Consider the following 16,402-nt stretch of genomic DNA (forward strand, 5'->3'; position numbering starts at 1 on the left):
AGACGGGGACCGGGGGTAGTGGGTTCCAGGGAATTGGGGACTGGGAGACAGGAAACGGGTGGTGGGTGCCAAGAGATTGGGTACTGGGGTTCCTGGGGATGATGGGTACCAGAGGGTGATGGATGCCAGTGGATTGGGTAGCAAAGGAGTGGATGACAGTGGGAGTAGGTACCAGGGGATTAGGAGATGGATACCAGAGAATGATGGGGATCAAGGGGTAGTGGATACCAGGGGATTGAGTACCAGTGGGATAGGTATCAGGTGGGTGATGGGTGCCGGGCGGGAGGTAGGGGAGATGAGTTTACCAGGAGTTTGGGGACTGAGGGATGGGTATCATAGCGTGTTTGTACCGGGGTGGTGGGTGCCAGGGGCCTGGGGACTGGAGGAGTACTGCCGGTAGTCAGAGCCCCAGTCCCCTGCCTCTGGGGGGTGGGAAGGGGCTTCCCAGGGTGGTTGGCAGGCAGATGCTGGAGGGGGGATTGGGCATGGGTTATTGCAGGTCTTTTTCTCTAAGATGGTGTGAGACAAGGGTAGGCAGAGGCGGGGGATGGACTCGATGGCCTCTTGAGATCCTTCTAGCAGCAAAATTCAAGGGAAGAGCTCGGGTTGGTGATCATGGGCAGGCAGGCAGACGGATAGGTAGGCAAACGGACAAGCAGACAGATCCAGGTGGACAGACAGGGAGGCAGGCAGGCAGTCTGTTATATTGTACTTTCCCAAGCACTTAGTACAGTGCTCTGCACAGAGTAAGTGCTTAATAAGTACAATTGACTAACAGACAGGCAGACAGACAGGTGGAGGTCCAGTCCACTGTTTCTGCTGGGGGTGGCAGGAGCAGGGGAGCTCAGCCCTCAGGGTCAGGAATCACTCGTTCCTCTCCCTCCTCCCCAAACCATGGATAGAGCAGAGGAGCCGAACTTGGCATCCCCTGGGGGCATTGTGGTGGGGGAAGGGTTCCCCCCACTTTACTGTGGTCATCTCTGGGTGAGGACCCTGACTTCAAGAGGTCCTGACGGGACCCTGGGGCGGGAACATCCAGGTGACCGCGTGGCCGCCACTCGGTCGGCTGGACCTGATTGCCGTGGACGACCTGGGCTCTCAAGGGCGGATGGCGGCCGCCCTCTCCCTGCCGCAGATCGATCCCAGGATTGGGGGGCCGGACCCCCTCCTGGCCACCTTGCCAACCCTGAGCCAGGTGCAGGGTTGGACCCCAGGCCAGGCCGCTGCCCTCACCCGGAGGCTGCTGGACGCTGGCTACCAGGTAACAGTCATGGCTCATCTGGGCCTTGCCCGCTAGGGATGGGGGTCAACAAGGTCTCTCTAGCCCCTCACCGGCCCCTCCCAGCTCCCACCCAGCCAAGCTCTGCCCACCCCCCAGGCCCTACCCAGTTTCTTGTCCGGTCCCGCCCAGCCTCCTGCCCACACCCTGCCCACCTCCTGCCCGCCCTGCCCCTGATCTTGACTCCCATCCATAATTTGGGCCCCACAGATCTGGAACGCCCGTGATCTGACGGCCCTGGGGACTCTGCTGGGGGGCTTGCCCAGTAGCGAGCTGCAGGCCTTGGCCCCGGACGTGGTGCTGGATGCCGTGAGGGCCCCAGGCTTTGCCGACCACCTGGACACCATCCCTACTCCCCTGAAAATGGCTTTCGTGGAGCAGGTGAGGTCTGTGGATCCTTGCGGGGCGTGGGAGGAAGGCTGGACCCTGACTCACCAGCCCTCCCACCCTCATACTCCTATCGCACCACGCCCAACCCGACCCAGATGGGGCACCCTTTGGGTGGCATGAGAGGGGCCCCTAGGACAGGAAACAGGACCCCAAAAGCTGCGGGCAGAGACAGAGCAAAGTAAAAGCGAGCAGCCCCTGTGCGGCAAAGGCCTCACAGTTCCCTGGGGGAACCAACTGGGACCCCCTCCACCCTTCCCTAGAAATGCAAACGAAGGTCCCCCCACCCCATCCCCAAACAGACTGGAAGAAACCACAACTGCCCCCGGAGGAGGCCCGGACTCAAACTATCCCTTGGGTCATCACAGCCTGGTGACTGACCCATGGGAAGCAGCAGCAATGGAGAGGGAATGCTGAAGCTTCTCCCCGCCCAGTCGTACACACCCGTGCACCCGCGCTCAAGTCCGCAATTGTGTACAAACCTGCTCCCACGCAAAAATCTAGAGCAGTGTCCACACACGCAGCCATGTACAGGCCCGCAGTCTCGTGCATAGGCACGCACACGTGCCCAGTCGTGAACACATAACGCAACCTTGCACAAACCCGACGGTGCCCCTATACCCACCCATGTACAAGTCCACAGCCATGCACGTGTATGCACAACCCTGCAGTCAGGCACATGCAGGAAGCCATGTACGAAGTCCACAGCCATATACACTCACGCACCGTCCTGCAGCCGTGCACACGCATGCAGCCGTGCGCAAGCACTTGACTCTATTTATTGCCATTGTTCTTGTCTGTCCATCTCCCCCAACTAGACTGTAAGCCCGTCAAACGGCAGGGACTGTCTCTATCTGTTGCCGACTTGTTCATCCCAAGCGCTTAGTATAGTGCTCTGCACATAGTAAGCGCTCAATAAATACTATTGAATGAATGAATGAATGAAAGCCACAGTCATGCGCACACTGGCACCATGTACAAGTCGGCAGTCTTGCACGCGCACGAAGCCTTATGCTAGCCTACTTGTGTACGCTTATCCGACTATGGAGAATCATGCAGTCACGCCCAAGCCAATAGTCATGCACACGTATGCACACGTGGAAACGTCTGCTATCATGCACACGTGCTCACACATACATTCTGCATACCCACCTCCACAGAAAAGCCTCTCTTTCGTCCTCCCCACCACTCTGGCAGAGGCAGGGGGCAGGGCTGCATCTCCTGAGGCCCCACCCCTACCCTCATGCCATGCCCGGGGGGAAGCCTGACCCTCTGAGTCTTTCCCAGGGCCGGGCTGACCCACCGGCGTCCTCCTCTGCAGATCGCAGCTGCGGTGTCCAGCCCCGGAGAGCTGGTGAAGACCATCCCCGCCGGGCTGGCGGGCTCCATCCCCCTGGCACTGCTGGCCTTCAGGGAGGAGACGCTGCCACGGCTCGAGGACCTGAACAGGAAGCCGTGGACTCGTCCGCAAGTGAGCCGCTGCCCGCACCCCACCGCCCCCTGCCCCCGTCCTCCCCGCCCCCTCCTGCACCTTGCGCTCCCTGCCCCAGGCCTTGTGGGCAGTCAAGCGGGTGCCAGGGGGTAGTCCGTAATAATCGCCATAAAAATTGTGGGATTTGGGAAGCGCTTAGTGGGTGCCTAGCACTGCAGTAAGCACTGGGGTAGATAAAAGATCATCAGGGCAGACACAGTGCCTGTCACACACGAGGCTCACAGTCTAAGTGGCAGGGAGAACGGATGTCAAGTCCCCATTTTACTGATGAGGAACCTGAGGCCCAGAGAAGTAGAGTGACTTGCCCAAGGTCACTCCATGCAGGTGGTGGAGCCAGGATTAGAACCTAAATCCTCTGACTCCCGGGCCTGGACGTTTTCTGTTAGGCCACACAGAGGCCACCCAGAATCAGCCTGTTGCCCCTCTGGCCGCTCCAGGCCTTACCACCTCCCTCCCCTTGACCCCCCCCAATCACTCCAGCTGCCTCTTCTGCTGCCCACCCCAGTTCAGCTGCCCACCCCAGTTCAGCTGCCCACCCCAGCCCAGCTGCCCTCAGCCATGCCCCTTTTGTCTCTTGGACTGTCCTACTGGCTGCCCTCTCCCCAGGGTCCCCAGACATGGCGGGGCAGGCAGAGCATTCATTCATTCAGTCGTGGCTCAGTGGAAAGAGCACGGGCTTGGGAGTCACAAATCCCGGCTTTGCCACTTGTCAGCTGTGTGACTGTGGGCAAGTCATTTAACTTCTCTGGGCCTCAGTTACCTCATCTGTCAAATGGGGATTAAGACTGTGAGCCTCACATGGGACAACCTGATTGCCTTATATCTACCCAAGTGCTTAGAACAGTGCTCCGCACATAGGAAGCGCTTAACAAATACCAACATTATTATTATTAAATCATATTAAATGCTTACTGTGTGTTGAGTACTGTAATAGTAATGGTGGTAGAGAAGCAGCGTGGTTCAGTGGAAAGAGCCTGGGCTTTGGAGTCAGAGGTCATGAGTTCGAATCCCAGCTCTGCCACTTGTCAGCTGTGTGATTGTGGGCAAGTCACTTAACTTCTCTGTGCCTCAGTTCCCTCATCTGGAAAATGGGGATGAAAACTGTGAGCCCCACGTGGGACAACCTGATTCCCCTGTGTCTACCCCAGCGCTTAGAACAGTGCTCTGCACGTAGTAAGCGCTTAACAAATACCAACATTATTATTACATTATTATTAAGTGCTTACTAGGTTCCAAGCAATGTTCTAAGAGCTGGGGTAGATACAAGGTAATCACTTTGTCCCAAATGGGGCTTACAGTCTTAATCCCCTTCTTACAGATGAGATAACCGAGGCACAGAGAAGTTAAGACATCCTCCTGTCTCTCCCCGCTTCAGTCTATGCTTCACTCTGCTGCCCGGATTATCTTTCTGCAGAAACACTCTAGGCATGTCACCCCCATCCTCAAAAATCTCCAATGGTTGCCTATCAACCTCCGTATCAAGCAAAAATTCCTCACTCTTGACTTCAAAGCTCTCCATCATCTTGCCCCCTCTTACCTCACCTCTCTTCTCTCCATCTACAGCCCACCCTGCACACTCTGCTCCTCTGCCGCTGCTAACCTTCTCACGGTCCCTCCTTCACTCCTGTCCCACCACTGGCCCCTGGCCTGTATCCTACCTCTGACCTGGAATGCCCTTCCTCCTCACATCCACCAAACTATCTCTCCTTCCCTCTTCAAAGTCCTACTGAGAGCTCACCTCCTCCAAGAGGCCTTCCCAGACTGAGCCCTCCCTTTCCCTCTGCTCCTCCTCCCCTCCCCATCGCCCCTGCTCCCTCCCTCTGCTCTACCCCCTTCCCCTCCCCACAGAACTTGTATATATTTGTACATATTTATTGCTCTATTTTATTAATGACGTGCATTTAGCTATGGTTCTATTTATCTGTTTTGATGGTAGTGATGCCTGTCTACTTGTTTTGTTCACTGTCTGTCTCCCCCTTCTAGACTGTGAGCCCGTTGGGTAGGGATTCTCTCTATCTGTTGCCGAGTTGTACTTTCTAAGCGCTTAGTACAGTGTTCTGCACACAGTAAATGCTCAATAAATACAATTGAATGAATGAAAGTGACTTGTCCAAGGTCACACAGCTGACAAGTGGCAGACCAGGATTAGAACCCACGACGTCTGACTCCCAATAATAATAATGTTGGTATTTGTTAAGCTCTTACTATGTGCAGAGCACTGTTCTAAGCGCTGGGGTAGATACAGGGTAATCAGGTTGTCCCACGTGAGGCTCACAGTTAATCCCCATTTTACAGATGAGGTTACTGAGGCACAGAGAAGTGAAGTGACTTGCCCACAGTCACACAGCTGACAAGTGGCAGAGCCGGGAGTCGAACCCATGACCTCTGACTCCCAAACCCGGGCTCTTTCCACTAAGCCATGTGTACTAAGCTCTTGGGAAAATACAATGCGACAAAAAAGAGAGACTATCCCTGCCCACCACCTGCTCATAGACTAGAGGTGGGGAGACAGATATCAGTAAAAAAAACCAGACATCAGTATAAATAAATAAAATTGCAGATATATACATAGAGCAGGCAGAGCAGGGATGGAGGCAGAAGACGAGCCTGTGTCTGGGGGAGCAGCAAGGCACTGTTGGCGTGGCCTGGGGACACTCTAAGGGGAGGAGATTCGTTCCTTCCTCCTCACCCAGGGCACATCCTTGGAACAACCACGCACATGGATGTCAAGTGGGGTATTCCTGCCACCTTGTACCATCTGGTTGGCTGCTGCCGTGCCCTGTGCATTTGAGTGCCCTCTCTCCAGGCCTCAGTTTCCTCAGGGGCCGGGGTGGGTGCTGGGACGTTCTGCTGAGACCCGCACCATTCCCCACCCCACTCCAGGCGACCATGTTTTTTGATGCCGTGGTGAAGAACGGGTCCGCCTTCTCCAGGTGAGCCGGCTGCCGGGCTCTTGTCTGGCAGGGCCCTGTGGGCTGAGGTGGGCACTGGGAGAGGAGCTTGGGCTGGGGCAGGGCCGGGGGTGGACAGAGCGAACAGGTCAGGGGTGGTAGGCAGGGGGCTGGTCAGAGGCAGCAGAGCAACTGGTCAAGTATGTCCGCAGCCTCTCGGCCCACATCCTTCATGGCTTCACCTGCAAGGCGGTCCGCGCCCTGACCCCGGGGCGGCTCCGACAGCTGGTGGTGGCCCTGGGGCAGCTGGACGTCCGGCTGGCAGCGGAGCAGGTGGGCTCTGGGCACAGTGGGTTCTGGGCTGGGGTGGGTCTGTACTGGGCTGGGGCTGGTCGGGTCTGATCAGTCTGGGCTGGACTGGGCTGGTCTGGAATGGTCTGGGTCTGGCCTGGGTTGGGGGTGGGTCTTTCCTGGTCTAGACTGGGTAGGGCTGCATCTGGTTTGGATTGGGTCTGGTCTGGCCTGGCCTGGGTTTGGACTGGTCTGGTCTGACATGGGCTGGGTCGGGTCTGAGCTGGTCTAGCCTGGGCTGGGTTGCGCCTGGCCTGGTCAGGGCTGGGCTGGTTTGGGGCAGGCTCTACCAGGCCGGGTCCGGTCTGGGTGCTGACCCCTGGCCCCTCTGTTTCCCAGCTGAGCTGCCTGGCAGACAGAGTGGTGGAGGTGGGTCACCTGCCCCAGGACCTGGACAAACTCCCCAGAGACCTGCTGCTGTTCCTCAGGTCTGGCCCACAGAGGGCTGTGTGTGTATGTTTGCACGTGCGTCCTTGCACGCGAATGCGTACCGGTGTGTGTGCGCCTAAAAGCACATGCGTGGTGGGGTGCATGTATATGGGTGACTGCAAAGGATGCCAGTGGGTGTGTGTTTGCGTGAGAGAGTGTGACCGTGGAGGGTTGTGTATTTGTTTCGAGGGTGGTGATGTGGAGGGCAGGGACCGGAGGGCATGGCTTTCCTGGGGTGGCTGTTAGGGCGGAGCAGAGGCAGGGGAGAGGGTGGGTTGGGGCTAAGGTGGGGTGGAGGGGTGGGATCAACTAGAGGCGGGGAGTGTGGCGACGGAGTGGTGGAGGAGCATGAGTGTCTCCGTGCCCGGACTGGCCACGTGGCGGAGGTTGGGCCTGCCCATGTGTGCCCTGCAGCCCGTTGGAGTTGGCGGGAGCGGGCAGCTGCCGGCAGATCTTCAGACGCGTCGGAGAAGCCAGAGTGGATGCCCTGCTCCCGCCTGGTCACCCCCAGCGTGCCCAGCTGTTGGCCGACGCCTTAGCCTGCCTGGTACTGAGCGTGGTCGGGGGCTGCCGTGGGGGGCTGCCGTGGGGGCCACGGGGGTTGGTGGGATGACGGGTGGAAGGCAGGAGACCCTGGGCCTCGTTCCGCCTGGCTTTCAGTCCTCTGCCAGCCCCCTGCGGGCGTGGGCCCCACCCCGATCATCCTGCCCAGGCCCCCCTCAGAACCGCCAGTGGCCCAGACCGGTGTGGGGAGAGGCTGGAAGCAGTGGGGATGGTAAAGAGGCCAGTGCTACTGTTTAGCCACCAGCTGCCCAGAGCCTAGATGGGTGCCACCGCCGCAAGGGTGGATAGAGAGGGGCAGATGGAGGAGTTGGGTACTCGGGCCCCTCTCCGGGATGACCCTAGTGGTGGTGGTGGGGCGGCTGGGGGACCGGGCATCCAAGCGGGGGGCACACGTAGAGCCCCCAGAAGCTCGTGGGATCCCTTCTCTTGCAGGGGGTCCGGGGCTGGAGGCTGAGCGCCGAGGATGCTCGCGTCTTGGGGCGCTTGGCCTGCGACCTCGACGGGCGTTTTGTGGCCGGCTCGGGGGAGGCCCTGCTGCCCCAGCTCATTCACTGCGAGGCCGGCCTCGCCCCGGACCAGGCCGACGCCGTCCGCGCGGCCCTCCGTGACGGCCACACACCCTACGGGTTAGTTAGTTTCTGGAGCATCTGGGCCGGGGGTGGGAAAGGGAGGACAGCAGGGAGGGGCTGGAGCCGGGAGGGCAGCGGTTAACCCTGACTGACACCCCTCACCCCTCCCACCCCAGGAAATGGGGCAAATCTGTTTTTCTTCTAGAGTATAATCAATCGGTCAGTCACGAAGTATAGGGCTTGGGGGCTGGGGGGAAGAACAGGGTGTCAAATCTCTCATGTCTTTGCCTCTGTTATCCTTCATGCTCTCTCTCTCTCTCTCTCTCTCTCCCCCTCTCAGGGCTCAGTACAGTGCACCACACTCAAAAGGTGCTCAATAAATACCGTTATTACCATCACCACCACAACTACCATTTCTATGCCTAATATTACTGCTGCTACTACTACGACAACTATTCATTCATTCAGTCGTATTTACTGAGCACTTACTGTGTGCAGAGCACTTGGAATGTACAGTTCGGCAACAGATAGCAACTATCCCTGCCCAACTACAGGCTCACGGTCTAAAAGGGGGAGACAGCAAAACGAAACAAGTAGGCATCAATACCATCGAGATAAATAGAATCGTAGATCTATACACATAATTAATGAAATAAATAGAGTATAATATGTACAAATAGACACAAGTTCTGTGGGGAGGGGAAGGGGGTAGAGCAGAGGGAGGGGGTGGGGGGAATGGGGAGGGAAGGAGGGGCGGAGGGAAAGGGAGGGCTCAGTTTGGGAAGGCCTGAAGGAGGTGAGCTCTCAGCAGGGCATCTACTACTGCTAATAGAGAAACAGCGTGACTTAGTAGATAGAGCACGGGCCTGGGAGTCAGAAGGACCTAGGTTCTAGTCCCGGCTCCGCCACCTGTCCAGTGGGTGACCTTGGGCAAGTCACTTAACTTCTCCGGGCCTCAGTTAGCTCAGCTGTAAAATGGGGATTAAGAGGGTGAGCCCCAGGTGGAACGGGGACGGTGTTCAACCTGATTAACTTGTATCTACCCCAGTGTTTAGAACAGTGCTCGGCATATAGTAAGCGCTTAACAAGTACCATAATTAATACAACGACTACCACCTCCGGCATTACTACTGCCATTCAATCATTCAGTTGTATTTATTGAGCGCTTTCGGTGTGCAAATCACTCTAAGCACTTGGGAGAGTACAGTATTGCAATAAACGGACACATTCCCTGCCCACAAAGAGCTTCCATTGCTACTATTAACTGCTGCTAGTACTACTATCGTCATCACTTTTCCTCCTACTACTATTACTGCTTCTACTACTACTACTAATAATAATAATGAGTGCTTTGGTTAAGTGCTTACTATGTGCAAAGCACTGTTCTAAGCACTGGAGCACTGTACTGCTGCTACTCACCTCCTCCAAGAGGCCTTCCCGGACTGAACTCCCCTTTTAATAATGTTGGTATTTGTTAAGCGCTTACTATGTGCCGAGCACTGTTCTAAGCACTGGGGTAGACACAGGGGAATCAGGATGTCCCACGTGGGGCTCACAGTCTTAATCCTCATTTTACAGATGAGGTAACTGAGGCACAGAGAAGTTAAGTGACTTGCCCACAGTCACACAGCTGACAAGTGGCAGAGCTGGGATTCAAACTCATGACCTCCGACTCCAAAGCCCGTTCTCTTTCCACTGTGCCACACTGCTTCTCCCTCTGCTCCCCCTTTACCCCCCTTCACCTCTCCTCAGCTAAGCCCTCTTTTCCTCCCTTTCCCTCTGCTCCTCCCCCTCTCCCTACCCCTCCCCTCAGCACTGTACTCGTCTGCTCAACTGCATATATCTTCATCACCCTATTTATTTTGTTACTGAGATGTACATCACCTTGATTCTATTTATCTGCTATTGTTTTAATGAGATGTTCATCCCCTTGATTCTATTTATTGCTATTGTTCTTGTCTGTCCGTCTCCCCCGATTAGACTTTAAGCCCATCAAAGGGCAGGGACCGTCTCTATCTGTTACCGATTTGTACATTCCAAGCGATTAGTACAGTGGCCTGCACATAGTAAGCGCTCAATAAATACTATTGAATGAATGAACTGCTGCTATTACTGCTGCTGCTACTACTACTGTGACTGTGGAAAGATCACGGGTTTGGGAGTCAGAGGTCGTGGGTTCTATTCCCGACTCTGCCACTTGTCTGCTGTGTGACCTTGGGCAAGTCATAACTTCTCTGTGCCTCAGTTACCTCATCTGTAAAAATGGGGATAAAAAATGTGAGACCCACGTGGGACAATCTGATTACCCTCTACCTCAGCGCTTGGGAAAGTGCTCAGCACATAAAAAGCGCTTAACAAATACCATAATAATAACAACCATCACCACCAATTCTACCCATCTATTACTGCTGATGCTCCCGGGGTAGATAAAATACATCCAGACTAAAGTCCCTCTCCCACCTGAGACTTACAGACTAAGAGGGAGGACAAACAGGTACCCTATCCCAGTTTTACAGGTGAGGAAACAGAGAAGGGAAATGACTTGTCCCAGGTCACCCAGCAGGCAGGTGGCGGAGCTGGGATTTAGAAACCACATCTTCTGACTCCTGGGCTCTTGCTCTTTCCATTAGGCCACACCGCTCATGTACGTATCTGTCATTTATTTATTTATATTAATGTCTGTCTCCCCCACTAGACCGTAAGCTCATTGTGAGCAGGGAATGTGTCCATTTATTGTACTCTTCCAAGCGCTTAGTACAGTGCTTCACAAACAGTAAGAGCTCTCAACTGACTACTAGTATTACTACTACTGTCCCTGCTGCTCCTAATGCCACTATTATTATTACAACAACTGCTTCCTGTCTCCTTCCTGTGTGTGTGTGTGTGTTCTTCTCTGATCCCAACATGAAGTTATATCCTGAACCTGAAGAGATGCCCAAGCCCAGGCCTAATCCCAACCCCGGGACAGACCACCCTCCCTTTTCCCTTGGTCTTGTGATGGCCCCAACTCCCCCCCATCCCCTGGTCCCATCCTCCCTCACCCCCAAACTGGGCAGGTGTGTTTCTTTGTGGACAGGCCTCCCTCCAACTGGACAGTGGGCACCTTGAATGGCCTCCACAGGCTACTCCGGGCATTTGACTGGCACATCGTTCAGAGCATCCCCGAGGTGAGCCGGGACCCATCAGCTGAACGGGCATCTATCCAGAGTGCAATGGGAGGCCCATGGTCCTGGGTCCTCCAACTTTCATTCATTCATTCATTCATTCATTCAGTAGTATTTATTGAGCGCTTACTATGTGCAGAGCACTGTACTAAGCGCTTGGAATGAACAAGTCGGCAACAGATAGAGACAGTCCCTGCCGTTTGACGGGCTTACAGTCTAATCGGGGGAGACGGACAGACAAGAACAATGGCAACAAATAGAGTCAAGGGGAAGAACATCTCGTAAAAACAATGGCAACTAAATAGAATCTAAACTTCTCAGAGAAGCATCGGCCACACAGTCCCACCCACCGTAAAAACTATCCCCAACACCAAGCAGTGCTAGAGGGTTCAAATTTCATCTCCATGTGGGGATCCCCAGCCGCCCCCACAAAGCCCCTACCCCCCACCCCACTCTGAAGGCCTCGGGACCACCCCCGCCCCCCCAGCCTCCAGCACCTCCTGCCACTACCCTGGGAGAAATCAGAAAGAGATGGGGAAGCAAGAAGCCTGGAGAGGCCAAGTGACTCAGCTGAGGTCACCTGGCAGGGCCAGGGCAGACCCAGGGCTTGTGGCCACTCACCCCGGTGGACACTGCATTACGGGGGGAGATCTGCCCCCTGCCCTCCCTCTGCCGCTGAGCTGATGCTCTTGGTGTCTCCTCCAGCCCCAGGGGCCGCCTGGGCCTGTCCCCACTGGCCAGCTGCATCGGTTTTTGTTCCAGGGGGTGGTGTCTGCCTGGTTGAAGGGAGCCATCACGGACCCAGCGTGGCCTCGGCAAGACCTTGTCGCCTTCGTCCGGAACCTTCGGCCGACGAGAATCAGGAGAGACGCTGGGCTTGGAGGAGAGACAAGTGGGTGGCCAGAGAGGGTCAGGGAGATGCCAGGGTGGGGGAAGAGAGGGGTGGATGGCCAGAGAAGGTCAGGGGAGACCCTGGGGTTTGGGGAAAGGAGGATAGATAGCCTGTAAGGGTCAGGGGTGATGTCAAGGTTAGGGGAGAGTTGGGCTGAGGTTAAGGGAAGGCCCCAGGGTTGGAAGAGAAGGGGATTGGTGGCTGGCGAGGGTCAGCAGAGATCCTGGTATTGGGGGAGAGGGAGGATAATGAACAGCCAGCCATGCCAGCATTGGGGCAAGGGTGGCCAGTGCCAACTGTGGCACCCTGGTGCTTGTCCTGCCTGCTGCAGGGCAGAGGTGAGGGGGGCTACCTGGGTGGGGATGACAACGGGGGGCATCGTGAGCCCACCTGCCCTGGGCTGTCCCTGGCTCAGTCCGTGGGAAGGTGCAACCGGGATGTTGTGTGACTGAGGTACAGTGGGGTCCCAAGGGGGGAGAGGCCCAGGGCCTCGGGCTGGGTGGGAGCCCCCTCCCCTCAAATCCAGGGGGAGGCCCAGCCACCATATGAGAGCCAGTTTGGGTCCATAGGTGGCCCACGAGGCTCAGGCCTCTTGGGGCAACCCCAGAGGGCAACTGCTGGAGAAGGTGCTGTGTGGTCCTTATCACCCGGTGACATCCCCTAGGCTGCCCGTCGGACAAGAAGGCATTGGAGGACATAGAAACCTCGGACATAGTTGCGTACTCGGAGCAGATGCTGCAGGACTGCCTCAATGCCAGCATCGTGGCCGAGAAGCTGGAGTCGCTCGGACTCTACCCTTTCTCCGAGCAGCAGTTCCCCATCCTCAAGAAGAAGCTGGACGAGGTGACCGGGAGGCAGGAGGACATGGGTCCCAGGGGCTGCCTTGGGGCTGGGGTTCAGTCTCTGGGCAAGACCACCTGACTGGACTCCAGGGCCAGGGACTGAGGGGGACCATTTTGGTGGGTGGGGGAACTTGGCACCCCTCCTCAACCTGGAGGGGGTAGGGGGCGGGCTCCAGAGGAGGGAGTGCCCCTCCCATCCCAGACAGCCGGAGGCACAGCAGGGGGGTTTATGCACAATACATTGTGCTGAGTGCTAAGCAAGAGCAGGAGAAGGGAAGATTGACTATTCATGTAGCAGCGTGGCCTAGAGGAAAGAGCATGGACCTGGGAGTAGAAGATGCTGGGTTCTAAACCTGGATCCGCCACTTGCCTGTTGTGATATCTTAGACAAGTCACTTCGCTTCTCTGTGCCTCATTATCCTTATCTGTAAAATGGGGATCAAATACTTGTTCTCCCTCTCAAGACTGTGAGCCCCGTGAGGGACAGGGACTGTGGCTGACCTAATTAACTTGTATCTATTCCAGCGCTCAACACCTGGTAAGCGCTTAACAAATCCCACAATTATTATAAACATCCAGCTGCTTAGATGGAAGTCTGTACACCTCCAGCTTCCAGCTCTCATCCACTTTGCCCATCTGTGCTTCCCAACCCTCTGTCTTCCTTCACCCCAAGCCGAGCTTCTAGCCAATCCTGGCTCTTGACTCTCCTTCCCCCTCCTCTGAGCTCATTCCATTCCCCTGGTTTAAAATTCCCTCCCTCCCCACATAAGGCACACTCAAAGCCCTCCCAAAAGCCCCCTCCTCCAACAGTCGATCAATCGATTATATTTATCGAGCACTTATTACGTGCAGAGCACTGTACTAAAGCGCTTGGGAAAGTACAATACAACAGAGGTAGCAGACAACGATCCCCACCCAAAAGGAGCCTATAGTTTAGAGGGGGAGGTAGACGTTAAAAGAAATAATTAAGTGGTTCATTCATTCACTCAATAGTATTTACTGAGCGCTTACTATGTGCAGACCACTGTACTAAGCACTTGGAATGTACAAATCGGTAACAGATAGAGACAGTCTCTGCCCTTTGACGGGCTTACAGTCTAATCGGGGGAGACGGATGGACAAGAACAATAGCAATAAATAGAATCGAGGGGATGAACATCTCATGAAAACAATAGCAAATAAATAGAATCAAGGTGATGTACATGTCATTAACAAAATAAATAGGGTAATGAAAATATATACAGTTGAGTGGATGAGTACGTGCTGAGGGGATGGGAAGGGAGAGGGGGAGGAGCAGAGGGAAGGGGGGAAAAGAGGTGAAGGGGGGGTAGAGGGAGCAGAGGGAAAAGGGGAACTCAGTCTGGGAAGGCCTCTTGGAGGAGGTGAGCTTTAAGTAGGATTTTGAAGAGGGGAAGAGAATTAGTTTGGCGGAGGTGAGGAGGGAGGACGTTCCAGGACCGCGGGAGGACGTGGCCCAGGAGTCGACGGCTGGATAGGCGAGAACGGGGGACGGTGAGAAGGTGGGCGGCAGAGGAGTGGAGCGTGCGGGATGGGCGGTGGAAAGAGATAAGGGAGGAGAGGTAGGAGGGGGTGAGGTGATGGAGAGCCTTGAAGCCTAGAGTGAGAAGTTTTTGTTTGGTGCGGAGGTCGATAGGCAACCCCACTGGAGTTGTTTAAGAAGGGGAGTGACATGCCCAGAGCGTCTCTGCAGGAAGATGAGCCGGGCAGCGGAGTGAAGCGGGGAGAGAGAGGAGGAAGGGAGATCAGAGAGCAGGCTGACACAGTAATGTAGCCGGTATATTACGAGAGCGTCTAACAGTAAGATAGCCGTTTGGGTGGCGAGGAAAGGGTGGATCTTGGCGATATTATAAAGGTGAGACCGGAAAAGTAGTTCAAAATTTATAATTTAAAGATAGGTACATAAATGTTGTGGGGCGAATATCACATGCCCAAAGATCACAGATCCAAGTGCAGGGTCAGCAAGCCTTGTCCAATTAAGAACTATAATTATAATATTAATGATAAAATTGTGGTATTTAGTAAGCGCTTATACAAGATAATGGGGTCCCACATGGAGCTCACAGTTTAAGTAGTAGGGAGAACAGGTATTGAATCCCCATTTTGCAGATAAGGGAAATGAGGCACAGAAAAATTAAGTGATTTACCCGAGGTAACAACAGCAGATATGTGGGAGGAGTCAGGATTAGAACCCAGGTCCTCTGGCTCCCAGACCTGTGCTCTTTCCACTTGACTATGCTGCTTCTCAGTCAATCAAGTGGATGTATCCAGGAGTGCCATGAAGGGTGTTAATAAGTTCCTAAGGGCTGGAGATGGCTGAGCATTGGGAAATTGGTCGGGAAAGGCTTGTTGGAATAAGTGGGATTTAGGAAATTTTGGAGGTTGGGAGGAATGAGGTCTAGCAGATATGGTGGGGAAGGGAGTTTGAGGCTAGGGGTTGAGAAGAGGGTACAGTCAAGTGGTGGGATTGGTGGAAGAGAAGGGGGAGCAGTAGATGGGGAGAGCTGGGGGCTGGGGCCGAGCAGGGGTCTGTGCTAGACACAGGGGAGGGAGCTGGGTAGCCACTGGAAGATTTGGAGAGAGGGGAGATGCTCACCAAGCAATGTTTCAGGAAGATGATCCAGGCAGCAGTGGGGATACGATTGGAGCCAGGAGAGGCTGGAGGCAGCGAGACTGGCAGGGAGGCCACTACAATCCTCCAGTCTGGTTAGGCTGGGCACTTGAACCAGGGTGGTGACAGGACATGTGGAGAAGGGCCCAGGTTTCCGAGATTGGGTCCAATCTGCTTATCTTTTATCTACCCCAACACTTAGTACAGTGCTTGGCACATCGAAAATGCTTAGCAAATGCTGCAGTTATAATCATTATTAATCCATCATTCAATTGTATTTGAGTGCTGGGTGAACTAAGCACTTGGGAGAATCCAATAAAATAGACATCTCTGCCCACAAGGAGCTTACAGTCGGGAGAGGGATACAGAAGATGGGACAGTATTATAAGGAAGAAGGGGCAGGGTTGAGCAGTAGGTGGGAGAGGAGAGCAGAATGATTGAGGAGCAGAGGGCGACGCAGGTCACGGACTTCAGGGCCCGGGGATGGTGGGGAGATCAGCCGAGAGGAGCGTTGAGAAGGGAACTTGAGGAGTTTGGTTTCAGACAGGGCGAGTTTGAGGGGACAGCCAGTAACCCAGTGGAGCTGGTCTGGAGGCAACGGGAGACCAAGGGAGGGCTAGTGGGGGTGTCGGTTGAGGCTAAAAAGTCTGATGTTCTGGTCTGCCCCACCCACTGCTGACGTCAAGTCAGTGCCGGGCGGGAGAGATGAGGGGTGCCAGGCCCCCGCCCCCACGTTGGGTGGGGTCTCAGCCGGACGGGCATTCAGCGCGATTCGGTCTGGACCCCGGTACCGTGGGCCATCGGGCTGGGGTCACCCAGCAGGCCCCCCTCTGGCCTCAGCCCCGGACTGCCCACCGGCCTTCCACCTCAACGGGTCCTCCTCCTGATTTTCCCATCACTATAGACAGCACCA

At 55.4% G+C, this 16,402-nt stretch overlaps 1 protein-coding gene across 1 annotated transcript in view; it reads left to right on the forward strand.

Moving 5' to 3' along the window:
• The window catches only part of MSLN (mesothelin), a 51,327-nt gene that overhangs the window by 29,740 nt on the left and 5,185 nt on the right, over positions 1–16,402 (forward strand). The window contains exons 5-15 of the mRNA XM_029083319.2: positions 1,040–1,261; positions 1,490–1,660; positions 2,988–3,137; positions 6,042–6,091; positions 6,262–6,382; positions 6,740–6,828; positions 7,244–7,376; positions 7,826–8,019; positions 11,039–11,129; positions 11,889–12,018; positions 12,683–12,861. Coding sequence (XP_028939152.1) covers positions 1,040–1,261; positions 1,490–1,660; positions 2,988–3,137; positions 6,042–6,091; positions 6,262–6,382; positions 6,740–6,828; positions 7,244–7,376; positions 7,826–8,019; positions 11,039–11,129; positions 11,889–12,018; positions 12,683–12,861 — 1,530 coding nt within the window. The remainder of the gene's footprint in view (positions 1–1,039; positions 1,262–1,489; positions 1,661–2,987; positions 3,138–6,041; positions 6,092–6,261; positions 6,383–6,739; positions 6,829–7,243; positions 7,377–7,825; positions 8,020–11,038; positions 11,130–11,888; positions 12,019–12,682; positions 12,862–16,402) is intronic.

This window comes from Ornithorhynchus anatinus, chromosome 2, assembly GCF_004115215.2.
Source record: "Ornithorhynchus anatinus isolate Pmale09 chromosome 2, mOrnAna1.pri.v4, whole genome shotgun sequence".
NCBI classification, from domain to species: domain Eukaryota; kingdom Metazoa; phylum Chordata; class Mammalia; order Monotremata; family Ornithorhynchidae; genus Ornithorhynchus; species Ornithorhynchus anatinus.